The sequence below is a fragment of the Chiloscyllium plagiosum genome, chromosome 4 (assembly GCF_004010195.1).
Source record: "Chiloscyllium plagiosum isolate BGI_BamShark_2017 chromosome 4, ASM401019v2, whole genome shotgun sequence".
In the NCBI taxonomy this organism is placed as follows: domain Eukaryota; kingdom Metazoa; phylum Chordata; class Chondrichthyes; order Orectolobiformes; family Hemiscylliidae; genus Chiloscyllium; species Chiloscyllium plagiosum.
Window position 1 is genome coordinate 84,602,350 of NC_057713.1, and position 27,451 is coordinate 84,629,800.

At 38.2% G+C, this 27,451-nt stretch overlaps 1 protein-coding gene across 1 annotated transcript in view; it reads left to right on the plus strand.

Moving 5' to 3' along the window:
* Nucleotides 1-27,451, plus strand: part of LOC122549488 (arf-GAP with SH3 domain, ANK repeat and PH domain-containing protein 1-like) — a 363,467-nt gene that overhangs the window by 255,466 nt on the left and 80,550 nt on the right. The window contains exons 15-18 of the mRNA XM_043689348.1: nucleotides 10,544-10,631; nucleotides 13,468-13,516; nucleotides 23,194-23,375; nucleotides 24,979-25,145. Coding sequence (XP_043545283.1) covers nucleotides 10,544-10,631; nucleotides 13,468-13,516; nucleotides 23,194-23,375; nucleotides 24,979-25,145 — 486 coding nt within the window. The remainder of the gene's footprint in view (nucleotides 1-10,543; nucleotides 10,632-13,467; nucleotides 13,517-23,193; nucleotides 23,376-24,978; nucleotides 25,146-27,451) is intronic.

Sequence of the window (27,451 nt, forward strand, 5' to 3'; positions counted from 1 at the left end):
CCTATAACTAGCGGTCTCCTCCTCTCCCCCTTTCCCTTCTGAGTCTCAGAGCCACAGACCCCTTCACTGCAGCTTACACCTGCAACGCTGTCCCCCCCAACAGTTTCCAAAGCTGGTATACTTATTGTTTAGGGGAACGACCACAGGGGAACCCTGCACTGCCTGCTTCCTCCCCTTCCCACCTCTAACTGTTACCCAGCTACCTCTGTTCTCTGGCGTAGCTATGTCCCTGTAGCTTCTATCTATCAGCCTCTCGAATAATCCTCAGTTCATCCAACTCCAGTTCCAGTTCCCTAACTCGTTCTGTGAGGAGCAGGATCTGACTGCATTTCATGCAGATGAAATCGGCAGGAGTATCGGTGGTCACCCCGACCTCGAACATCCTGCAGGAGGAACATTCCACTGCCTGCGCTGCCATTACTCTACACCTCATCTCCAAAAGAAGAACACTGAGTAGCTTACCTGGGGACTTTAAAATTAGGTTAGAGGAGGAGGATGGGAGGGAGGCTCTACTATGTAGGGCCTGGGGTCTAGAACACACCCACTCAAATATCAATCACTTACCTTTCCGACCAGTTATCTGTAATTAGTACTATGAAACTTCAGTTCTATGTGTGCACAAATAGTAATCTTGTGCATCTCAGTTGTTCAAAGAAAAAAACTCACGAGATCTGTTTTAAGAAGTGAGTGACTTTTAAGAAGTGATTTTTGTTTTATGCAATTTTCTGGTAATCTGAGGGTTTTATTTTCCCCTTGATTTTTGACTTCACTTTGATTGTATTCAAACAAAACTACTGATTACAGACTACAGCATCCTGTTTCTGTTGTGGAGCTAAATGTGCATAGTAGAGAAATTATATTTTATGGACAGCATGGTGGCTCATTGGTGCACTGCTGCCTCACAGCACCAGGGTCCTGGGTTAATTTCACCCTCCGAATTGCATATTCTCCACATGTCTATGTGGGTTTCCTCCAGGTACTCGGGTTTTGTACAGTCCAAAGATCTGCAGGTTAGGTGGATTAACTATGCTAAATTGCCCAGGGATTGTCAGGCTAGGTGGATTAGCCATGGGAAATGCAAGGTTACAGGGATAGTGTAGGCGGCTTGGTTTGGATGGGATGCTGTTTGGAGGATCGGTGTAGACTTGATGGGCCAAACAGCCTGCTTTCATATTGTAGGGATTCTGTGATATGTTTTGTCTCATTGTTTCAAGCAGAAAATTCACATAGAATTTAATCCAAAAATGTATTAGGTAATGCATTTGGGGGTGATGAAACAAGGGCATATGTAATAAATAGAGGTAAAAATGCATGAGCACAGACCCAGGGATAAGGAACTTATGATTTTAAATTTGAGATGACATTTAGTCATACAAATAGAAAAAGCATTTTTTTTTAAATGTGAACTTGCAAATTTTGATGTTTAGAGGGATTCTTAGAAGGAGCAAAGCTTTCACATGCAAATTTAGGAAGCATTTAGGAAAGTGAATAGAAGATTGGCCTTTATTGAATAGGGACTGGAGTACAAGAATAATGAAGTCTTGCTAGAGTTGTGCAGTGCTTTGAGACCATAACAGGATTACTGAATACAATCTTGAACTTTATATCTAAGGATGGATATACTTTTATTGAAGACAATACAACCGATGTTTACCAGATTTATTCCTGAGATGAGAGGATTGCCCTGTGATGAGAAGCTGAGTAAATAGAGCCTACACTCTCGAGTTTTTTTTAAAAAAAGGGGTGAGCTGTTTTAAAAATATAAAATTCTGAAGGTTCTTGACAGATGATTGAGAACATACGACTCTGTGGGTGAAATTAAACCAAGGTTCCTAGTGCTGTGAGGCAGCAATACACCACTGAGCCACCAGGCCATTGATGCTAAAAGGAGGTTGATTTCCCTGATGGAGAATCTTGAATGCATGAACACAGACTCAAGATAAGGGACGGATGATTTTAATTTGAGATGGGGAGAAACTTCTTCATTCAAGGGGTGTGAGAGTTTGGAATTCGAATTAAGTTGATTGTGGATGTTTCTAAATTAGATATATTTAAGGCTGACATAGACAGATTTTTGGTCTCTCAAGGACTCTGGGTATAGGCAAGAAAGTGACAATGAAGCCAGAAATTGACATGACTGTATTGAATGGCAGAGGAGGCTTGAGGAGCCATATGACTGAATCCTGTTCCTGTTACTTATGCCATATTCCCAAGGAATGTTCCAAGTGATTGCATTACAGAGCTAATAAAACCAGAGCTAACTGTGTGTTAAAGCTGTCGTACTGCTTGTGCGCCTTGGTCAGTCCTATAGTTTATACCTGGTGGCTACTCTAGTACTCCAGCACTCCAGTGCTCCTTCACTCCTATTTCGATGGGTTTAATGTACGAATCTAGCCCACACTTTACATACTTGCAAGGACAGTAGTTTGAGAGATCCAAATTTTTACACTTTGAATATTGTAAATTTGAAACTCAATCGTGTTTGTTATGCATGTGGTATTAATTTACTGTGGTTGATATTTTTCACTGGACTGTGGTAGTTTGGTGAAATGTACTGGATGCCAAGTAAAGGAGGCTTATCCTCAGGTGTACTTTAATAGGATTAGTCTCCAATTCCTTACAGTGAGCTAAGTGAAATGTCCGCATCCCAGCCAGGTCGGGATTGCTAGATTTAGAGTCCACAAATGAGCACAACCACATTCATCTCATGGTCCTTTTATAACCCTGGTGCATCAAATATCACTTTCAGTGATACTCAAAATATTTTCTGTCCAGAGTTCAGAAGGATTCCAGCAACCATTGCATCAGTTCAGGGTCAATTCAGCATTACAAGAAAATGTCATTCAGAACAACACCAATGAAGCAAAGCCAGGAAGCCGAGTAAAAGGAAGTACTGCCTGTAAGATGAACTAATAAGCACTCAATGGGGTGATGCAAAATAAATAATGAAATTACTTAAAACAAATGAATCCTGTTGCAGAAATGAACTCTTCAAAAGTTAATTATTTTGATTTTTTTGGTTGTAGTATACACAGAATGAATGCATCATACAACGTTTTAAAGGTGCAGCAAATCATCATCATATCTGAGTATCAGATTAATGTGAAGAAGGCTCAAACTTTTCCAATAACAGGAGCCCATTGAAATGCCAAAAACACACCTGTTGTATTATCTAAGAATAAGTTGAAGACTATTTCTTGAATTTACTGAAGTTACAGCACAACCAGAATACTGCATTGGTTTAAACAAACAGCAATTGATCCTATGACCTGTCTAACCTTCTATGAAATTTAGTTTAGAGTTGATTGGTGTTTTCAAACACTTTTTCTGGCAGCTCAATCTATACATATACCACCCTCTGTGAAAACATTGCCCCTTAACTCCCTTTTAAATCTTTCCCCCCTCACCCTAAATCCAAGCCTTCTAGTTCTGGACTCCACCACCCCAGGGAAAACACCTTGTCTATTTACCATACCTATGCCCCTCGTGACTTTATAAACCTCTATAAGCCTCTGACACTTTAGGGAAAACAGCCCCAGCCTATTCAGCCTCTCCTTATAATTCAAACCTTCCATTCCTGGCAACATCCTTGTAAATCTTTTCTGAACCCTTTCAAGTTTCACAACATCCTTCCTTTGGAAGGGGGATCAGAATTGTATGCAATATTCATAACCAATGTCCTGTACAGCTGCAACATGACATCCCAGCTCCTGTATTCAATGCTGTGACCAGCAAAGGCAAGCATACCAAATGCCGCTTTCACTGTCCTAGCTACCTGAGACTCCACTTTCAAGGAACTATGAACCTGTACTCCAAGGTCTCTTTGTTCAGCAACACTCCCCAGGACATTACCATTAAGTATATAAGTCCTGCCCTGATTTGCCTTTCCAAAATGCAGCACCTCACTCCATCAGCCACTACTCGGCCCAATTGGCCCATCTGATCAAGGTCCCATTGCACTCTGAGGTAACCTTCTTTGGTGTCATCTGCAAATTTACTAACAATACCTCCTATGTTCACATCCAAATCAGTTATATAAAATATGAAAATCAGTGGACCCAGCACCTATCCTTCTAGCACACCGCTGGTCACAAGCCTCCAGTCTGAAACGTCATTAGCCACTCCGGCTCATTGGCCCATCTGATCAAGATCCCGTTGTACTCAGAGATAACTTTCTTTGATGTCCACTACACCTTCAATTTTGGTGTAATCTGCAAACTTACTAACTATACCTTCTACCTTTACCTCCAAATCATTTATATAAGCGATTAAAAGCAGTAGACACAGCACCGATCTTTGTGGCACTCAACTGGTCACAGGCTTCCAGTCTCTGTATTCTATCTTTGAGCCAGTTCTGTATCCAAATGGCTAGTTCTCTCTCTATTCCACATACTCTAACCTTACTAATCAGTGTACCATGAGGAACCTTTTGAATGCCTTACTTAGGTTCGTATAGATCACATCCCCAGCTCTGCCCTCAACAATTCTCTTTGTTACTTCTTCAGAAAACTTAATCCAGTTAGTGATACATGATATCCCTAATCAGTCCTTGCCTTTCCAAATCATGTGAATCCTGTCCCTCAGGATTCCCTCTAATAACCTGCCCACCACCAATGTCAAGCTCACCGCTCTATTTTTCCCTGGCTTTTCCTTATCACCTTTCTTAAATGGTAGCACCATGTTAGCCAATTGGTACTGCTTCACTCTCTCATTTGGAATAAATTTATCAATTTCTCATCCAATTTCCACCCTGTTTTCATCTTCACCTGGTCCATCTCGAACTCTTCATTTCCCTTCCTCAACATCTCTGTTTTCATTATGAGGGATAGGCTGGTCACATTAAACTTTCTCAAGTCTTCTATTTAAGTAACATTCGGTTCTTTTATTTGTCTAGCTAAATTGCATAACCTCATGTAATGGGAGAAGAAAGGTGACTGGACTAGAAACATTAACTCTGTTTTTCTGTACAGGTTCTGCCAAATCTGCTCAATTTCTCCAATAATTTGTTTTGTTTGTTGTAAAAGTAGTGTGCTCTTGCTGAAACTATGGAAGGCACTAGTCAGATCACAGCTGGAATACTATGTACACTTTTGGTCCCCTTATCCAAGGGGATACTGGCTTGGAAGCAGTTCAGAAAACATTCACTCGGCTGATCCTGGTTATGGAGAAACTATCTTATGAGAAGACATTGAGTAGGTTTGACCTGGACTCACTGGAAAATCGAAGATTGAGGTGTGACCTTATTGGAACATAAGGGGGCTTGCAAAGGTTGTTTCCTCTTGTAAGAAGAGGATAGGACATGATGACATAAGCTCAGAATAAGGGGTCGCTCATTTAAGGTATAGCTGAGGTGGAATTTCTTCTCGCAGGATTGTGAATCTGTGGAATTCTTTACTGCAGAAGGCTGTAGAGGTTGGTTAAGTATATTTAAGGCTGAGATAGGCTGCAGTTTAATTAGTAAATGAATCAAGGGTTATCGGGAAAAGGCAGGAAAGTGAAATTGAGAATTATTAGATCAGCAATCATCTCATTGAATGGTGAAGCAGACTCGGGCTGCATAGTCTACCTTAGCTCCTACATGTTATGGTCTTATGGTCTCTTGTAGCCCTACATCAATCCAAGATCTCTGCTCACCTCCAATTCTGGCCTCCTCTGTATCCCAGTTTGTATACCACCAATTTTCACAGCTTCACCATTGGAAACTGTTCCTTCAACTGTCATGGCTCAAAGCACTAAAATTCCCTTTGTAAACTTTCACATCTCTCAATCTCTGAATTTTTGAAATGTTCTTTAAAATTGCTGCATTAAATTTTGGTCATCTGCCCTAATCTCTTATGTAACTTGGTTTTGCATGATAGCACATCAATGAAGGACTCAAAATTTAAGGTATAATAAACACATGAACATTTCAAGGATTTTTTATACTTTCCAGTACATTAAAAGTTCTGTGAATTTAGTCCCTGTCTTTCTGTCTTGGTTAGATTGTAACCTACTTTGAGGGTTTTTTTTTTGGGGGGGGGAGAATGGTGAGGGTGGAATTGTTGACAAATGAGGATCATTAATTATATGTCAGCCATTAAGTTAGGAAACTGTTGTTAACTGATGGCAACGTTTAATGTTATGTTGCCATCATACTGTTTTTGGAGCAAATATTATCTCCAGGATATTAGGTTATGTTGCTGGCAAAGCATCATTAGCATGAGTACTCTTAAATTTGGTATCTTTTCGCAGTGTATTTTTGCAGTATTTATTCACTGTCTTCCCCTGCTGTCCATTAGCTTTTTTTAATTTCCAATTTCCTTTCAGTATGCACGTGACCTTTTTCTTAAATATCTCTTGATATATAATTTGCTGTTTAGGTATATAATATGTCAAGTTCTTTTTTAATTTTTATTTATAGAGAAGGCACATTAAGCTTATGGAGATATTTCACAGTAGCAGAATTGAAGCAGATTGCATTTGCCACTACTGGGTTGGAGCAAAGGAAATTGGTTCTGTGTTTTTCAGATTGATTTGTAGAGTGGAGTCCCTTTTTGGTGCATGAGAGCCAGCAAGAAACCATGGACTGGAGTTTCCAGTTCTGAATCAAGATAAGGAGGACAAAATAGCCACTGAATGGTGTGAGATGCATAAGCTTATTAAGGGATAGGAGGAGCGACCGTGGGGTAAGATCCTTGCCACCTAAAGGGCTGGCTGTCCTCTGAGCATGGGATCAGTCAACCAGGCTCCTTGGACATTATCTGATTTTTAATGTTTAAAACAGGATAGATCATTGGTAACCAAAGGGTGAAAGGTTATCAAGGTTAGAAGAAGTGTGGCTTTGAGGTTACAGTCAGATCAAGTATGTTTTTGACAAATGGTGTGAGATGCATAGCCCTCCTTATCGTTTTTATATTTGTATAGTAAGCGAAAGGTGCATTTGGAAGTGATAACTGGAGCATGGCCATTTTTCAGGCCTTGAAGCAAACCAGTTCCCTAAGAGAAGGTGGCAAAACTTATTTCAAGTCATATATAGCCACAGCTGGAACACATGCAAGAGTAGCATGCTGACCTGATCAAAATACATAGCACTTTATGTAATCTGCACCCATCAGTTAAGAACCTAAGCAGTGACATCCATGGAATACATGATGAGCTTGGAGCAGGTGCCTGCACCCTGAAGGAATCTTCCTTCAGGGTAGCAAGAATATTGTTCAGGTTTTGAGGATATGCCAAATTCATCACAGCACGCTCATCATCCTTTGACAGAGGGAGTATCTGAGGAACAGAGCCCAATGAAACAGGCTACCCTTGTTTGAATATTCAAGAACAATCTCCTAAGAGGCCACAACAGATCCCTTTGAAACAAAGACAGCAGCCATGAAGGCAGATATTGCAAAGATTCCTCTGTTCAAAGCTTAGGGAACTCCAACAGATCACCAATCATTTACACTGAGGGTTCTCATCACTGCCAAGTAAAGTATCACTATTTCTGTGATGAATCAGACCCCTGAATTACTTTAGCATCACAATGAGCTTTTTGGACAAGACAATTGCTTTTTTAAAAATGAAGACTACAGGCCAAGCCTTGCTGAAAATATAATTTTCTAGTACTGAATTCTCTAACTGATGAAAGGTTCCCTGTGTGAACCCCTGAATGTTGCTCCTTGTAGTTAGGCCAGGGAGCTTCAAAGAGAAGGAAACTTGCTATGGCAGAAATATGAGCCCATTAATTAGGTCCTCTCATCAGGAAATCTTCTGCCATGAGTTGTACTCCAAACTATGGATATGTGTCAAAAGGTATGTTTGTGCTTTATTCTTGTAGAGATATAGAAAAGAAGGGTTAAAAACCAAGTGCACCTGTGGTCTGTTTGCTGGAGGACTGATATGCTAATATGGAGTAGTTTGTTGTGAGGGTCACTGTTTGATGACAGCCATTAAATATCCTTCGCTGCAGGTATTAAAAAAAAGGAAGCCCATCAGCAAGCCAACCATGTCCTAATGAAACATGACAAAAAAATTTCACCTAACCTATAACACCAGGAATCTTGAAATTGAATATTTCATCAGCTACCATAGGGATCAAGGGAAAGCTGGGTGATCAGCAATTTAGTGGAAATAGGATCAAAAACATGAAGTGGATCTCAAGGATTAAGTTATCAATCTATGCACATTTTTCTCTTCTACTCCTCAAAGTCAGCAGTTGGAATAGTTTTCGTTTGCAGATTCCTGAGTCCAGCCACATTGTCTTTCAAAGCTAGATAGCTTGCAGGCAAGCCTTTCATCTCCCAATGTGTGAAATTATTATTACTAATTAAGTATGAATTAAACAGGAGATGCAAATGTTTTAATGCTTTGTTGTATGGTTTTTGAAATCTTTAGATGTGTTAATTTTGATGCAGTATCACTGATTCCACATGGGTCTCTTTAACTTGTTTCAATCTATGATCCCTGTAGTCATTTTAAGTCTGGAGTCTGTGCCAAGATGGCTAGCAACGTGCAGATGTTACAGGAAAGATTACCTCAGCCTGCACATATGGCATAGGTGACCTGACATTAGGTGGCTTTGTCCATATTCTGAAGCAGAATTTATGGGATTGTGTAAAATCAGGAGTACTCAAGACATTGTTCATTTGGTAGCCTCCCATCATGGTTACATTGGGAGTTTTGAGAGGTTATTTGATTCAGAGTCACATGTGAATTAGGCTGCTCAAAGTGGCTATTCTACCCAATTACAGCCTTCATGACATCTCGGTCACTTGCACAGTATCCATATATGTACAGGAGGAGAGAAGAAGTGCTTTAAGCCATAAAAATGAACGGACAAAGCAATGGATCCTTCAACGTTTTCAACTGATTTTATGCAAGAGCTGTTTGCACAAGGTTTTACAAGTGGTGGAAGGGGTTAGTTTAGCTCAGTTGGCTGGATGGATGGCTTGAAATGCAGAATGATGCCAACAGCATGCTTTCAATTCCTGTATCAGCTGAGGTTACCATGAAGCATTCTCCTTCTCAACCCGTCCCCTCACTTGAGGTGTGGTTACCCTCAGGTTAAACTCATTATCAGCTCTCGCTCTCGCGCCGCTCTCGCTCTCGCTCTCGCTCTCCATCTACTGTGGTGACTTTACCTTTACAAATGGGGAACAATAAAGAGAAGCTTCAGAACTGGTTTTCTCTTACCTGACGATCCCTTGACAACTCTTTAAAAACTAGGTAAGATGATTCATGTACAACATCTAATGGTTGAGGCAGACTTTTTATTCTGACCAATCTGCCTCTGTTTCTGCATCCTGGAAACCTAACTGAGAGCAAACATGTCCCTTACCTATATAAGACCCCAAAGGCGGGGAAAGATCACTTGCTGGTACTAGGTTGGTGACCTGGACTCAAACTTGCTTTGCATTTTCCTTGACCTACAGACAACATGACTTTCTTTTTGAGAAAATGGATTTCTAAGTGATATGTTAAAAGTGCAGCTTTGCATAATTGTTTTGATGTATATGCTTGATTAACATATTTGCTGCCTTCCTGTAATGATAATTTGAACAAAGTAAGATGACTATTTTAAGGATGTAACACATAAAAGTGAATAAACATTTCTGTCCAAAATATTCTATATTTTAATTTCCACAGTTTATAGAGTGTATGCTATTTTCTTAATATATGTTTAAACAATGTTTTTAGAGAATTAATATAATTAAGTTTTGTGAAAAGTTTTTGTCAGGTTTTGTTATTGTTTAATTTCAAACTGTATCAGCTGAATTTCTTGTACCTTACATGTGACATTGTGCAGCAACAAATAATGCTGTTCTGCTGGTTCATCTCTTCCCAAAACCAAAACTTGCTTTGTAAAGATATTACCACTACATTACAATCATTAACCACAAGTACAGTACAGGTGGTCCCCAGGTTGCAAGCTGTTCGTAAGTACAAGTAAACATTCATATATCAGATATTTAAAATCATTATTAATGTGTCCCTGTATGGGATCATGTTCATATGTACGAGCATTTGTAAATCCCACGTACTAGAAAGTTTGTCGTATGTCATTGGTCTCAAGTTTCCAATAAAGATTGAAATCTTGTTTGAATGATCCAAATAATGCTTTTACTTATAAATTTTCTGCTTCTGCTCTCTCACTTTGAACGATTAGAAACTTTAGAAGCTGAATGAGGAAGCCAGGACTTTGCCATTGAAATATTTCATCCACAGCTTAGTTTCATTACTTCACTTCTGAAGCTGAAGAAAGCTTATGCTAAATTTTGATAGCTAAATTTGATTGGTCTGATAAGGTCCAACATTCTATAATTGCTGCACTTGGGAAAAAAAACTTCTAAATTGTAAGTTTTACAATGTAGTGGAAAATTTAAAAAATTACTATTAGCCAGGAATATCTCCTAATTAAGACAGAAAGTATTGATGTTCAGATGTTGCTCAGAGAACATTTCATCTATAGAGTTAACTGCAAACAAAAGAGGCAAATAAATACTTAGCTCTGAAGATACTTTTCACCTATGGTTATTTCCTTCTCAAGTACATTTTCATATTTATTTTGTATTTTTAGACCAACAGACAACCAGCAAGACTGAATCTCCTCACTTGCCAGGTGAAACCCGCTGCTGACGAGAAGAAATGTTTTGACTTGATATCACGTATGTTTCTGTACTGTTATTGGCTTGGATTCTGTAGTTATAAAATAAATTGATGATTCAAAATTCCCTCAATGTTTAAACTTTGCAAGTATCCAGAAATATATTTTGCTAAGATATGTATATAAATCATTTGTATAGTCTAAGTATTGTGTCAACATTTACAGTCCTTTAGTCTTGCTGGTAGTACTTAACTTTTAACTAAAGAGCAAGTCTCACTATTCAGATTCTTTTGTAGAAGGAAAATAATTACAATGGATGATATTGCTAGTCCTTTGTTTAACATGTGTTCTTTGGAATTTTCAATACTTTTGTTTATATTTTTAATTTTATTTGAACAAAAATGTTGAGTTACAAATTTGAAGGTAAATGTAAATGAAGAATTTACATTAGCATTAGCAGAGAAACAGTTATTAACCCATCATCAATTTTCTATGTAAAAATCTGTTGTTGTGGAGCTAGACCTAAATAACGTTCAAAACATTTCCCAATTATGATGACCTATTCCTATTTGTATTGTTATTCTTTGAAATCAAACAAACAACATATTATCATTCTAAAATCTGTGTTTAAGATTATCATAATTTCATTATTAATCAGGGATATTGATGATAATTATCCTTTAAGTGGTAATGCAATTTATCAGATTTAATTTTTATTTCAAGAATGGTGAATTCACAGTTGAAAATAATTTGCGTAGAATCATGACTATGTGTAGGAGGAAGTGAGGACTGCAGATGCTGGAGATCAGAGTCAAGAGTGTGGTGCTGGAAAAGTACAGCAGGTCAGGCAGCATCCAAAGAACAGGAGAATCGACGTTTCGGGCATAAACCCTTCAGGAATCGTGATGATGGGCTTATGTCCGAAACATCGATTCTCCAGCTCCTTGGATGCTGCCTGACCTGCTGTGCTTTTCCAGCACCACATTCTTGACTCATGAGTGTGTGTAGCAGATGCTTCTCCAACTGGTTGTGGTTTAACCTGAGTGTCACTACGCATCATGTAAGGAGAGAAGCTGAGAAGTAGGAACCATCATAGAAACCTCACCCTGAGTAGGAATTGATGGCATCACTCTGCTTCACAAACTACCCATCCGTCCAACTGAGCTAACTGATCCTCTACAATAAGCATCGAAACCAGTGGTGGATTAGATACCATTGCAGGGATTGTAACATAATGACAATAATATATGGTTTGAACAAGGGGTATTCAAGAACTCAAATTGTGTTGAGTTCCTTCTGAATTATAGAACAGGTACACTTTGCCATTCTTGAAATAACTCCTTTGATCCTAACCAGACAATATTCCTCATGAGCGCATGCTTTGTTCATTTTTTTCTTGTGAGGTAGGCATCATTGAAACTGCCTGAACTTGTTGTCCATCTTTTATTTTTCATGATTTGAGAAGCTTTTTAGTCCTTTTCAGAAGATGTTTAGGCAACATGACAATTGATCTGGTGTCATATGTAGGCCAGATCTTTCCTCAGGATATTATTGAACTAGATGGATTTTTATGACAAACAATGTTGGCTTAATGTCATCATTGTCACTAGTTTTTGACTTCAGACTAATAATTTGAATTCACATTCAATCTGTCTCCCCAGGATATTAGTCTTGGTCTGTGAATTACTAACCCAGTGACACTACCAACATGCTACTTAAGATTGGAGAACCAAGAGTTGTGAACCAGGGAAAGGAAACAGCAGGGAACATAAGAGTAGCATCCAACAGTGAGTTAGTGACAGGTAGTTTATGAAAAACTGAAATTGAATATTTTGGCTTAAGTTGAAATCAGATCACCACCGGTTCACATCTAGTTTTGTTTAATTTAAGACCGAGATTTGACAAAGGATGTTAGATCACGGTGGCACAGTGGTTAGCACTGCTGCCTCACAGCGCCAGAGACCCGTGTTCAATTTCCGCCTCAGGCAACTGTCTGTGTGGAGTTTGCACATTCTCTCCATGTCTGCGTGGGTTTCCTCTGGGTGCTCCGGTTTACTCCCACAGTCCAAAAATGTGTAGGTTAGGTGAATTGGCCATGCTAAATTGCCCGTAGTGTTAGGTGAAGGGGTAAATGTAGGGGAATGGGTCTGGGTGGGTTGCTCTTCGGAGGGTCGGTGTGGACTTGTTGGGCTGAAGGGCCTGTTTCCACACTGTAAGTAATCTAATCTAATCACTGATAATCAAAACTATTTAATTGCAGTCCTTAATCTAAAATATTCAACTCCTTTACTCATTGACATAGAGCAACAAAAAAAAGGACTTGAAATTTAATCATGGACTACTTATTAAATTTGTTTTTGTAAGCAATATGAGAAGCTGAGGCCATATTGGTGGACGTCGACAAGGTTAAAATAAGTGTGGATGAAGTACATCAGCAGTAGTGTTTGGATGATACTTACAACTCATTATTGTCGTCTTCTCAGCTTGGAAGAATGTACTTCAGATCATAGATGGATACTGTACTGGCATATACATAGTCTGCACTTTGAACCAAAGTGCATCACTGGATAAACACAGATCAGTTTATGAATTATTATGACACAGTGGGAGTGGGAATAGGGCTGCATGTATTCAATAAGATTTAAAAGCCAGTTATACTAAATGCATTGCTCCTGAGTAAGGGAACAAAATTACACATTTGTATTCTCTGCACTTTACATTTAAAGAATTAAGAAAATCTTTCTCACACCTAGTAATCTTACATTTTAGGAATTCTGATTAGATAGATCATAGTATTTATGGAAAATTATTTCTGGTTACTTTTTGGCTATTTTCCTCATGCCTGTTAACCTGGCCTTGTCACTTTTTACTTTATTTATCTTCCTTCCTTACAACAGACAACAGAACCTATCACTTCCAAGCAGACGATGAACAGGAATGTCTAGTGTAAGTGCTTTTGTGACAAAAATCATTTTAATCAAGATTGTGTTATGGGGAAAGTGGATTGACCTGGTCACATGAAGACTTATCTTTGGAATTTTATTAAGCACAGACTAATTAGTAACTGTAATGAAAACCTCTACATGTTTTGAACCCTGTTTCAATCATTCACATAGTAACATTGCCCTGACCAAGGCAATCACCTCTTTAGAAGTATGGTTATCCAGAGAAAATAATATTGTTTTCTGTATAAATTTTATCTGATTGTATGAACACTTAAGATTACATGAACATTCTCAGGATTTCCATTCACTTGCAAGATTCTGTTAACAGTAAAGTGTAATATCCACTTCCCTACATACAAACACACACGCGACCTTCACTACCACCACATGATAGTCACTTTAAAGATGCTAGATGTACCTTGCATATCTGCAGTTGTAAAACATATTGCACTAAATATAATCAACTTTGTTTTGGGAATTTTTAAAATAGAGAACTGTTTGACCAGTGACAAAAGCAACAGAAAAGTTGTATAAACTGAAAATTAATGTTTGTTTTGCGTCTTGTAATAGTTTTAGCTATTGTTGTGGTTCTGTTCGCCGAGCTGGGAATTTGTGTTGCAGACGTTTCGTCCCCTGTCTAGGTGACATCCTCAGTGCTTGGGAGCCTCCTGTGAAGTGCTTCTGTGATGTTTCCTCCAGCATTTATAGTGGTATAAATGTTGTGTATAGTGGTATAAACATTTTAGCTATGTTGACTGAGGTCAATTTGTCAGTTGAAAATCAGCTTCAGTGTCGAAAGAAGTTAGTCTGCTGGAACTACATCTTTGTGGATGTGAGATGAGAACCTTAATTACTTTATTTGAGTACTGTTGTACTCATGGATAAAGGTCACTTTGACAGATGTTATGGACTGGACCAAACCCCTTCAAATATAACAAGGAGGTAGTTTAGACCCCAACCTTTTCATATTTTTAAAGGCAAGTATAAGATGTTGTGTTCCAGATGCAACTTGATTGGTCATACTGGCACTTTTGAAGCAACACACACTTAATTCTTACTCTATAGGCAAAATACAAACAAAAGAAAGAAGAATTGAAATAACTCTATTTGGAAAACGTACCAGAATAACAGATTACTTAACTTCTAAACCACATCTGTTCCAAAATAGTAACAGCCCATAAATACACCTTTGACAAAAGCAAATTCAGTAAAATAGATTGTCTCGTGCAATTATAGTAGCAGGAAGAGAACCTAGGCTTTTAGCTTAGGAGAGAGGGGAATAATAGCTTCCGCATCTAGCTTCAAGACCCTAGCAACTACTGAAAGTTAAACTAAAATCATGGTTCTATGGGAGCTTGAATCCATTCCTTCATACTGCTTTATTGTTCCAACTTCAAAAAAAAACCCAAGGCCTCAAGTCTGTTTTCTTCATTGGCTTGGGACAAACTGCTCGGTACCTCTGCCTCAACCTATCTTCATGAAAAAAATGCACCTCTTTTAGCCATAGTATCGTCACACTAGGCTTCGGAGAGCATTTGATTCCTGAAAAATTGCATTTCAGTTATGAAATTACTAAATTAACTTCATCTTTACATACCCATTCACTATGGATCTGAGTAGCCCACTGATGAGGGTTTTAAGAAAATTTATTATTTACTATGTTTGAGCTAAAAATTGTAAGCTGAAGCTGTCAATGAAGCATTTTGATTTGTTTCCCAAAGCGGTGAATTTTTATCCTGGAGAAATTCGAACACTTTATCCTTTTACATCCAGAGTCTTCACAAAATAATCTCCCTGTGGATCAAAACTGATACACTCTCAAAATAAATTACATCCACCATTGACTCATCTATTCGTATTGACAGGAACCTTAATGAACAATCATTATTGTGCCCTTTTGAAAATTTTGTTCCACAACACATGGTTGTTGGCTACTCTATTGCCAATAAAAAGCAAATCATAGTCAGTTTTGTGTTGTAGACTTCTCTGACTAGAAGCAAAACTGGAACTGTTGAAAGACGTCTCTGCTTAACTTATAGTCACAAATTATATCATGGGTGTCATGTGTTGTAGTTTCTATTTAGCACTTTGGATGTCACAATACAAAAGGTAAGTTACATTTTACGTCCTCTAGCTGTTTTAAGAACTGTTGGTACATGAACTGATTGTAGGGAAAATGCTAGAGTCTATTATAAAAATTTAATAACAGAGCTCTTGGAAAACAGTGACAGGATTGGATAGAGTCAGCATGGACTTATAAAAGGGAAATCATGCTTGACAAATCTATTGGAATTTTCAAAATGTAACTGGTAGCGTTCATAAGGAGGAATAAGTGGAAATTTATTTGGAAATTTAGAAGGCTTTTGATAAGGTCCCACACAACAAATTAGCATATCAAGTTATAAGTAGGAATAAACAGGTCATTTTCTGAGTGACAGACAGTGACAATGGGATACTGCAGGAATCAGTGCTTGTATCTGAGCTACTCACAATATATATTAATTATTTAGATAGGGGAACAAAATGTAATATCTCCAAGTTTGCAGATGATGCAAAGCTGGGTAGGAGGGTAAATTGTAAGGTTGGTGCAGAGATGCTTCAGTGTGATTCGGATAAGTTGAGCGATTGGCAGATGTATTGCAGATGAAGTATAATGTAGATATAATGAGACGTTATCCACTTTGGTAACAAAAACAGTAAGTAGTTTATTATCTGAATAGTGATAGATTGGGAAAGCTGGGAGTGCAACAAGATTTGGGTGACTTTGTACACTAGTTGCTGAAAGCAATGTGGTGCCACAGATGGTGAAGCGGGAAAATGATGTGTTGACCTTCATAATGACAGACTTTGAGAACACAAGCAAGAATGCTTTACTTCAGTTGTACAGGGCATTGATGAGACTATACCTGGAGTATTGTGTACAGTTTTGGCGTCCTTATCTGAGGGCAGATGTTCTGGCTGTTGAGGGAGTGCAGATTTACCATACTGATTACTGGGATGAGTAGGATTGACATATGAAGGAAGACTGGATCAGTTTGGACGATATTCACAAGAATTTTTAGAAGAATAGAAGGGGATCTCATAAAAACCTATGAAATTTAACAGGACTAGAAAGGATAAATGTAGGAAGGAAATTCCCAATCGCGAGGAATCCAGAACTAGGGGTTGTGGTCTGAGAATATGGGGTAGGCCATTTAGGACTGAGATGGCAAAACATTTCTTCACCAGACAGTGGTGAGCCTGTGGAATTCTCTGACACAGAAAGCAGTTGAGGCCAAAACATTGAATGTTTTCAAGAAGGATTTGGATATAGTCCTGATGGCTAGAGTATCAATGGGTATGGGGTGAAAGCAGGAATATGGTCTTGAATTGGTTCAGCCATGATAATGTACAGCAGAGCAGGCTCAAATGGCTTTCTCTTGTTCCTATTGGCCCCAATCTTTAAACCTTAAATAGAAAGTTTGAAGCTGTAAGAGTCCCTTAATGGATTCTTCGAGCTACAACTTATCATTTGTAAACAGACCTTAATCTTCTTAGGCTTTATTGAACAAATATTGTCCAAAATTTCCAATTTTGTTTCATTTTATTTCTTTCTTGTGGTGTGTCGCTGGCAAGGCCATTGTTTGTTACCATCCCTTAATTGTGCGAGAGAAAATGCTGGTCTACTACCTTCTTGAAATGTTGCAGACTTTGGGGTGCTGGTACAGCAAAGTACTATTGGAAAGTGAGTTCCAGGATCAGTAATATGGTTCCAAGTTAAGATCGTGTGTGATTTCCTGGGAATTTGCTGTCCCCAAACTTCTAGATGGGTAAGAGTCTGAGAGTTTGCAAAGTGCTGCTGAAGAAGCCACACTGAGTTGCTGCAGTGCATCTTGTAATTAGCAAATAGTGGTGGAAATGAATATTGATGTTACTGAATGAGGTGCCTATCAAGTCGGCTACATTAACCTGGATGACTTGGAACTCCTTGAAGGTTATTGGAACCACACTTATGTGGTGAGTAATCCATTGTACTTCTGACTCATGTTGGCTTTGGGAGTCAGGAGGTGAGTTACTGCTGCAGAATTCCCAACCTCCTTTTGTAGCCTTTTATCATTCTAAAATGTAAAGAATAAAATAAAGGGTTGATTTTGCAATCTGGTACCTCAAGTGAGGAAGCAGTTCTCAGTGGAGTTTACGTTGAGAAATTGCAGGTGTATAGCTTGTGAAAGAATAGATCACTTCTCCATTGATACTACTAATTTGTTATTTTAAGGTTATTTTTATAGCATTAAAAGTACTGGTCCCCTATTGAAACATCCAAAGTATTGTGTTTTCTAAGTCTCATTACACTGAGATATTAAATGATTAGTTGATTATAGTGCTGATGAATGTAGATCGGATAAATGGCTCACTAAAATTGGTATTTGCAACTGTTATTTGTACATCACAGAGTAGACATTCAGTGAATATGTATGGTTCAACTAGCACACTGCTCACATTGAAGGAAGACTGAAAATATTTGAATCCACTTACATTGAATCATATATCCATTGAAATTTGAAAGTGTATTTAGTATTTTGGTTGCAAATAATGATCTTGCAATGGAAGCAATGTTGAAAAATCCATGATAATTTTGAATCAAAGGTTGGACTGGTGAAGCTTTGCTAAACGGATTCTTATTGACCACTGATGCCCTCTGCCTTCAGTTTTCAGGATTACCGCACATTCAATAATCTGTTTCTCTACTGATACAATATTTATTTTCATATATATTAAAGTCAATCAACAAGAGTAATCTTTAACTGCTGAATCTGTTCTTATATGGATACTCTAGCAGGATTAAACCTCAAGAAGGGAGAAAGGGATATAGCAGGCCATTCAGTCTAACCTTATTGCTGGGAAACTGTTGGAAGTTATTTTGAGGGACAGAACTAATCTGCATCTGGAGAGGCAGGGATTAGCCAAGAACAATGAGCATGGTCTTGGGGAGTTTGTGTCCGACCAATTTGATTAAATTTTTCAGAGGTAGCTAGGGGTGTAGATGAGAGCAATACATTTGATGTAACCTATTTTTACTTAAGTGAGTTTCCAAGGCTGATAGTGAAAGTAAGGGCCCATAGGATGTGAGAAAATTTGGTTAATTGGATCCAGAATTGACCAAGTGGTAGGAAGCAGGTGATTATGGTTGGGAAGTGTTTTTCAGACTGAAAACCTGTATCCAGTGGAGTTCCACAGGGATCATTATTGGGACCCTTGCTGTTTGTGGTATACAGAAGAACTTCGATTGTCCAACGAGATGTGCGGGTACTATTTCGTTCGGATAATTGATTATTTGGTTAATTGATTTCCTCTGGGGCTCTGAGCTGTCTGTGAAATCTGCTCCCTGTTCAGGAGACTAGGCATCAGCATACTGCGTGTGAAACCCCACCCTCCGTCCGCCTCCAATCTTGTCCAACACCGTGCCCCCCCGTCCATCCCCACCCAACGTCCAACCCCCTTCCACACCCTCAGCCCTGTCCAACGTGCCCCCCGACCCTGTCAGACTCGTCCCCACCCCCGGGGCAGCCAGACTGGATACCAGCAGAAAGACCGCTGCTGCCTTTGACAGGTTCCATCTCTGCCCTGTACAGGACAATGTTGGAGAGATTATCTGGGAAGGGAAGTGGTTAGGGTTCACCCCTATGTAGAACTCCAGGGAAAGTGTTGGGGGAAGAAAGAGGGTGGAAGGTCAAAAATTTACAGATTGTGCCTGGACTGTCCATGACTGTTCTCAGCATCATTTCAGTAAGCCAAGTTCATTTTTAATCATTGTATCTGTAAACAAAAAAACAAGATCAGGGTTGAAACAGCTCTTTTACATAATGTTTCTATTGGGACCTTGAGATTCCCTTAGGATAATCCAATACTCGGATAATTGATATTCAGATAATTGATATCCGGTTATTTGAGGTTCCCCTATATAGGAATAATTTTGACACGAGAGTTGATCAGTAAGTTCATGAATGATACACAAATTGGTTGGGTGGTAAATAGTGAGGATTATAACCTTCAATTGCAGAAGGGTATAGGCACATTGTCAGATGAGCTGATCAGCCACAGATGGAATTCAATCCACATAAGCGTGAGGTGATGTACTTGAGCAGGATCAACAAGGCAAACAGTACATGATGGACAGTAAGACGTGGGAAGTGCCAAGATCCAAGGGACGTTGGTGCACATGCCAGTAGATGAATATGCAAATCAAAGACTTGTGTGGGAGAAGTGGGTTTTAGTTCATGGCCCACTGACATCAGTGGTTGAGAAAATGGCAGCTGTGCCATTGGGATAGTCAACACCTAAAGTAAGCTGGTGTCAGTGTTTTGCGGACCACATTGCTGGGGAAGTAGAGAGCGTTTTAAACTAAATAAAAGGGGTAAGGTATCAAATGTGGGAAGATGTGCTGTTTTCAAAGAGTAGTGCCACGAACTGTAATATGTGGAGTGAGGGTCAAAGAATGGCAGGAAGGAATAGAGGGGGGGAAAAAAGAATGTGATGCACCAACAATGAAGATTAGATTAGTCTGATTCTGAAGAAGTGTCATTGTTAAATGTTAACCCTGCATTCTCGATATGGATGCTGCCAAATCTGTTGAGTTTTTCCTGTAATTTCCAACATCCATAGTTCTTTGATTTATATTAATCAAGACTAGATGTTACAAAGAAAACAAAAAGGTAAAACTGAAGGCTCTGTATCTGAATGAGCGTAGCATCCATAACAAACTAGCAAATTGGTAGCAAGCATTGAAGTAAAAAAAAGATCTGATAGCTATTTCAAAGACATGATTTCAGTATGGCAAGTATTGAAGGTTATGCGACATTCAAAAAAATATAGAACTAGGTAAAGGTGGATGAGTAGTATTGTTAATCAGGAATGGCATTTGCCCAATAGTGACAGATAATCTTGATTCAGGAGACCAGGATGAGAGTTGGCTTAGATGTGGAATCAGTTTGAGTGAAGGTGGGAAATAATAAGTGAAATGACCCACAGATATTGTAACAGTAACCACAAGAAGAAATATTGGGTGCTTTTGAGGGGATGCCAACAATCTGGTGACTTCAATCTGCAAATAAAGTGCAAAAATCAGATTGGCAATAGTAGCCTGAAAGACGAGTTCATGAAAAGCTTTTTGAGATAATTTCTTGGAACAACACATCGTAGAACTAACCAGTGAGCAAATTATATTAGTTTTGGTGTTGTGTAATGTGACCGAATTAATTAATGATCTCAGAGTTATAGCACCCCTAGGTATCAGCAACCATGGTATGTTTGAATTTTGCATCCAGTTTGAAAGGAAGAAGCATTCCACATCCAAATATGGGCTATTTATGAGGGCATGAAAGCTAAACTAGCTGAAATTGGAACAAGAGGTTAAGGGATAGATCATTAGAGACACCATGGAAGACCTTTTAAGGGGATATTTCAGAATAAGTATACTTAAACTTTAAGTAAAAATTATATCATCCATTGTTAATTGAAAATGTTAGAGTAAGTGTTGAACTTAAGGAAAAGGCACACAAACAACAGTGCAAAGTCGACTGGCAGGAGAGATGACTTGTCAAAGAGCAGCAGTTTAATCGGGGGGAGAAATTGGAATATGAATTTTAAAATGGTTTTAATTTTAAAAAGGAAGAGTTTCTACAGGTATTCTAAAAGGAAAAAAGTAAGGTAAGTGAGTGGTCCTTGAGTGAATGAGAATGGGAAGTTAATAATAGATGATAAGGAAATGTCTTCACTATAGAGAATACAAAAACAATTCTAGTGATAGTTGTAAATCGGAAGGGTGATGGTTATTTAGCAAAATTACATTCACGAAGAAGCAAACTAAGGGAGCTTTGTACTGACAAATCTCCAGGTCCAGATGGATATCAGGTAGGTAAAAACAATGACTGCAGATGCTGGAAACCAGATTCTGGATTAGTGGTGCTGGAAAAGCACAGCAGTTCAGACAGCATCCGAGGAGCAGTAAAATCGACATTTCGGGCAAAAGCCCATCATCCCCTGTATTCCTGATGAAGGGCTTTTGCCCGAAACGTCGATTTTACTGCTCCTCGGATGCTGTCTGAACTGCTGTGCTTTTCCAGCACCACTAATCCAGATGGATATCATCCTAGGGTCTAGAAAGAGGTTTGTATTGAGAAAATATATGTTGGTCTTAATTTCACAAAATTCCCTAAATTCAAGTAAAGTTTCATTGTAGCAAACAGAATCTCTTCAAGAAGGGAGGGAGGCAAAACACTAGAATCTATCAGCTGGTTAGCTTGACATCGGCCATGGAAATGGTGTTAGAATCAGTTATTGAAAAAATTATAGCTGCACATTTAGAGAAAATTGGAGTAACTGGGAAAAGTCAGAATGGTTTTTATCAAAGGGCAGTCTTGTTCGACAAATTCTTTGAAGGAGTAGCATACAATGTGGACAAAGGGGAGCTTGTAGAAGTTATATACTTGGATTTCTAGAAGGCTTTTGATAAGGTGCTCCACCAAAGTTTAGTGCAGAAAATAAATGCTCATTGTGTAGAGGATAATTTTTAGATGGATAGAAGGTTGGCTAACTGGCAAAAAAAAACACAAATTTGTTTAGGTTTAGATATCAATTTTATTGTCGAGTATTATTTATTATCTCTAGTACAGCAATACAGGAGTACAGTGAAAATCATAAAGTTGACATTCTCTGGCTCCATCCTAATATACAAAAGACAGGAACAAAAACAGAAGCAAAAGTTAAAGAATCGGCCTGATTGGCAGGATGTAACAACTAGAACAATGAATTCACAGCAATGACTTTGTTGAGGGGAGTGAAAGCATGGTAGCTAAATTTGTAGGATCACACCAAACTAAGTAGAAAAGTCTATGAAGAAGAGACAAGGAAGTTTCAGACATAGGTTGAATGAGTGGGCAAATATTGGAGATGGAGGGTAATACAGGAAAATATGATGTTTTTCACTTTGGCAGGAAGAATGAAAAAGCAAGCAGTTACTCAGAGTACATATGAAGAAGTCTGAGATGAAGACAGATTTAGATGTTTCGGTGCATGAATCAAAAATGTTAGTATGAAGGTAAAACATGTAATCAATAGAACTAATGGGATGCTATCCTTTATTGCGAGAGGAATTGAAAACAAACTTAAATTTATACTGGGCTTTCATGAGACGACATCTCTCATGCTGTCTGAAATTTGCTATCATTCTTTAAGAATGTAACTGCATTGGAGGCAATTCAGACTCGTAAACTCGTTGATAGAACTGATTGAAGTATGTAAGATTGTAAATGTTCTTGACAAGTTGAATGCAAAAATAATGTGTTGTCTTGTGGGTCAATCCAGAACTAGGGAGCACTGTTTGAAAATTAGGGGTCCATCCTTTCAGGGCAGATGAGAATTTTCTTTTAATCTGAGGGTTGAGCCATTGGAACTGTGTGTTAGAAGGCAATGGAGGAGGGATCAAGCTTTCAGCTTGAAAAGAAAATCCATTGCTGAAAAAGCTATGGCCATGACCAGATAGGTGAGAGCAAAGCAAGGTGAGCAATTTCTTTTATATTTCTACTTTCAAAGTAACCCTATCTACTTAATTTGAAAGGTATCTTTTTTTGTGAATAACTATGTGCTCCCTTTGAGTTTTGTCATGCCTTAAGATTTTAAAGTTGTTTCTTTTTTTAACAGATGGATATCAGTATTAACTAACAGTAAAGAGGAGGCATTAAACATGGCATTCAGAGGAGAGCAAAGCAGTGGAGAGAACAGCATAGAGGACCTAACCAAAGCCATCATTGAAGATGTGCAGCGGATGCCTGGCAATGATGTCTGTTGTGATTGTGGAGCTCCAGGTCTTTGGTTATTTTTCCGCAGAGAAATTTTATTTACCTGATAGCATTGTCTACTTTTGCAATTTTCTGATCAAATGCAGAATATTATCAATTATGTACCTCATCAATGAGATACAAGTTAAGCCTCTCACAAGAAAGCTTTTTAGTCAGGTTTGATTTAAACTATGTTCAACTTCAAAACAGTTAAGAGTTGGTATGCAAAAAGCCTTGTTTTATAATGGTGTTTGTAGCTGGCTGTTTAGTGTTGGTTTTGCACAAAGCATAACATTCAGAAGAAGGTTTTCTAGTGCTTTCATTCCAAATAATCCTCATATAAAACATAATATTGTATTTTGTGCTTATTTTTCTCTGAAAAGGCAGTTTTGATATTAAAGTATATTCTTCCTGCTCTACTTGTCACTGTAAGTCCAGATCTAAAAGGTAGTATTTTTAGTACACAAAGTATAATGCCTCCATAGCAGGCATATTCCTATTTATCAAAACTTTTTTTTTAATCTTGTCTTTTCCATTATGAAACGTGTAGTTTTAAATATTTTTCAGCAAGGGAATCTCATTGAACTCTCTAAGAGGTCATTTACAAACTGGTGCATATTCCCTGACGTGGAATGCTCAAGTCATTTCAGAATCAGTATTATACCCTATCTCCTTATATAATGATCTGATTACAAATCTTGAAAACTGTGTACATATCTAATAGTCTGAATTTATTGTTGATGACACGCACACATGCTCATGTAAACATACCTTCCCAGAGGCATGATCGGGTTCAGAAGCCGAGGCCACCCAGATATCAATTGAGGTCCTTGAATGGAAAATGTGTTATCACTTTAGGGCCTCATTATACTACTGCTGTTAATCAAATAGTTACAAAATGTTGGAATTAATTCAGTCAGGTGTAACTGGGTTTATAACAGCAGTATGATTATTGATATTTGATAAACAACTATACTGATCCTTTTTAAAAAAACATTAATCCAAAGAAGTCATATGATTAGCAAATAGATGTTTTAAGCTAAATTATTTAATAACATTTTTCAGAAGTTTTATGGAATATTTTGTCTTTTACTTTCATATGCATGTCTCAGTCAATCTTAAATTTACTTGCTATATAAAAAAATTTAAAAGTAGTTTTGTTTATTGCTCTTTGTTCCCTGATTGGGTGTATGTATAAATTCTTCAATGTGAGAAGCTGTTTGGCAAACTTTATGGCATGACTCTACAATGGGAATGCCTAAACATGTTAGAACCAATTCCAATACTATTGTAAAGTGACAGAGGAAGTATGTGCTAAAAGTTGCTAGATCTCTTTGTGGTTTATTTCAAAAACAATGTTGGGCTGGTTATTAAAGGTTTTGACACAGTAGTTCATTTTATACTCTGAGGGTAGCCATTTGAAAAGCAGTTGCCACATGCGTGGAGACAAGTAAACCCTTTTGAGTTTGCTTGCAGCCTTCTGGAGAGGATCCTCATTCACAGATATTCTGTATTTGATCAAGGAGGTGAGAGAGACTTGGTAAAACCTAACTAATCATTCGCTTTGATTCCTCTTCATCTCTCCCTACACTTCCCTGCTAGTGGCAATCCGAACTATAAGGCCATTGTTACGTGCCTTTTGTTTCAGCAGTGATTCCTGTTGAAGAACCAAATAAACCCCGGCTGGCAGCCACTGCTCCCAGTGCTGCTATTAGTAATGAAGCAGTTGGCAGCTCATTCATTAGGGATGGGCAAGCCCTACAATTCACCGTCTCCCTTGAAGCCAAGAATGTCATAACAGGATTTCTGCTGCCAGTACCGAAATTAATTCCTCAGTGTTTGAAAGATTGAATGAATGGATGTCCCACCAGGTTTGCTGCCAAACTTTGAGCTCCTTGATATCATCATTAAAATCAGACCTATGTATGATCATTAACTTGGAAAAATGTGTTAAGCTTTCCTAAAGCATTATCAGTTGGATCAAGCTGACTCCTGTGTCCATTTTTTAATACAAACGTTTCTACCATAGAAGGCTCTGTGGGATGTGAAGTCACGCAAGATCGTAGGGATTAGGTGTTGGTCATTTAGCCTTTTGAGCTTTCCCTTTCATAAAATCATGTGTCTTCCTGATCACATCATCATTTTCCAGATATCCTCCAATGGATTCTAGCATCTTCCCATATGTTAGACTAACTGCTTCATAGTTTCCTGCTTTCTACCTCCCTCGTTCCTTAAAATCCCCTGAGACCATTCCAGCGTCTAAGGAATTTTGGAAAATTATAGGCAATGAACCTACATCTGTGCTGCCAATTCTTTAAAGGCCCTAAGATGTGGGCCATCTGGCCCTGAGGACTTGTCACCCTTTTGGTCCGTTAGCTCTCCTAGCATCTTTTCCCCAGTGATCATAATTGCTTAAAGTCTGTCCCCTTCCTTATGCTTCTTGCTTCTCATTTATCTTTATGAAGTTTACTAAGTCGTCCGCCGTGATGACAGACAGAAATGAAATGTCAAAAGCCTTCGCCAGTTCTTTATTTTCATTATTAATTCTTCATACTCATTGTATTAGAGAACCAATGTTAGTTTTTGTTACTCTTTTTGTTTAAATATTTACTCTCTATTTTTATATTACTTGCTAACTTTCTCCCATTTTGCTTTTTGCCTCTGTCTTCTCAGTCATTCTTTACTGTTCAGTCTTCTGACCTACCATTATTCTTTGCAGATTTGTAAAATGTTTTTTTCAATTTACTATTATCCTTAACTTTCTCATTTAGCCAGGAATGAATTATCCTTCTCAGAGTTTTTCTTGCTTACTGGGATGATCTTGCCCGAGAGTTATCTTGGAATCATAGAAATGTTAATGTAGATGGAGGCCTTTTGGCCCATGGTACCTACATTGGATGTTCAAATAATCATCATTATTTGGTGCCAATCTTCTGCTTTTCCCCACACATTGGCACACTATTTCTATCCAAATAATTCTCCAATGCTCCCTTGAATGTTATAAATGTCTCCTTTAAAAATCTGCCTCTATAATTGCATTGACCTACTTTTTAATCTAGTTTCTTAATTCATCTTAGCAAGCTCTTTATATCCTCCAGAGTTATCTTTATTTTCTTTTAAAACCCCTCGTCATCAATTTACAGTTCTCCCTTTCAAAACTGAACATGACATTTTATTGTGTTGTAGTCACTATCACCTAGAGGTTCCTTTAGTTATTGATTAAGTTATTAATCAACAGTAAGTTATTTATTAATCGTTGCACATTACCAGATCTAAGATAAGTTGGCTGTAGAACATGCCAAACTACCTAACTGTCGCAAAGACACACTATGAACTCCTTTTTCAAGCTACGTTTACCAGTTTGCTTCTCCCATTCTACACATAGGTTAAAATCCATCATAATCACACACAATCTATTTGTTTAAATCATTTTGTATTTTACTGAAACTGATCCTACATTTTTGATCTTTTAAGTTAAGGTAATCTCTCAGTATTGATCTAATGCTATCCTTAATTAACAGAGTGAACCTGCCACCTTTCCTAGCTTTCTGTCAGATCCTAGTCTTGGTCACCTTTCAGCTGTATTTCTCATATTACTATAAGATTATTCATATTTATCTCCATCTGTTCTAATAATTGTTTCCCTTAAATTTATCATGTCTCCCCTCACTTGATTCTCCTCTGTTTAGACTAAAGCCTTCTCTACCATCCTAATTTTACAATTTGCTATACCATGAGTCTCAGCACAATTCAAGTGAAAGCCATCCCAATAGTACAGCTTCTACTTTCCCCAGTACTGGTGCTAGCTCCTCGGGAAACAAAACCTATTTTTCCCATACCAGTCTTTGAGCCGGATATTCATTTCTCCAATTTTATTTATCCAATGCCTATTTAGAGATTTTGACCTTTGAAGTTCTTTTTTTAAAAGTTCCTAGCTGCTCCTACCAATGGTGTTAGTACCTATATGGGCCATGACCACTGGATATTCCCCCTCCGAACTGCAAATTTTTCTCCAGCCAAGAGTAGATGTCCTGAACCCTAGAACTAGGCACGCACAACTGCCAGTTGTACTTTGGCTCCTAATTGCCAAGAACTATATCTCTCCCCCAACTGTGCTGCCC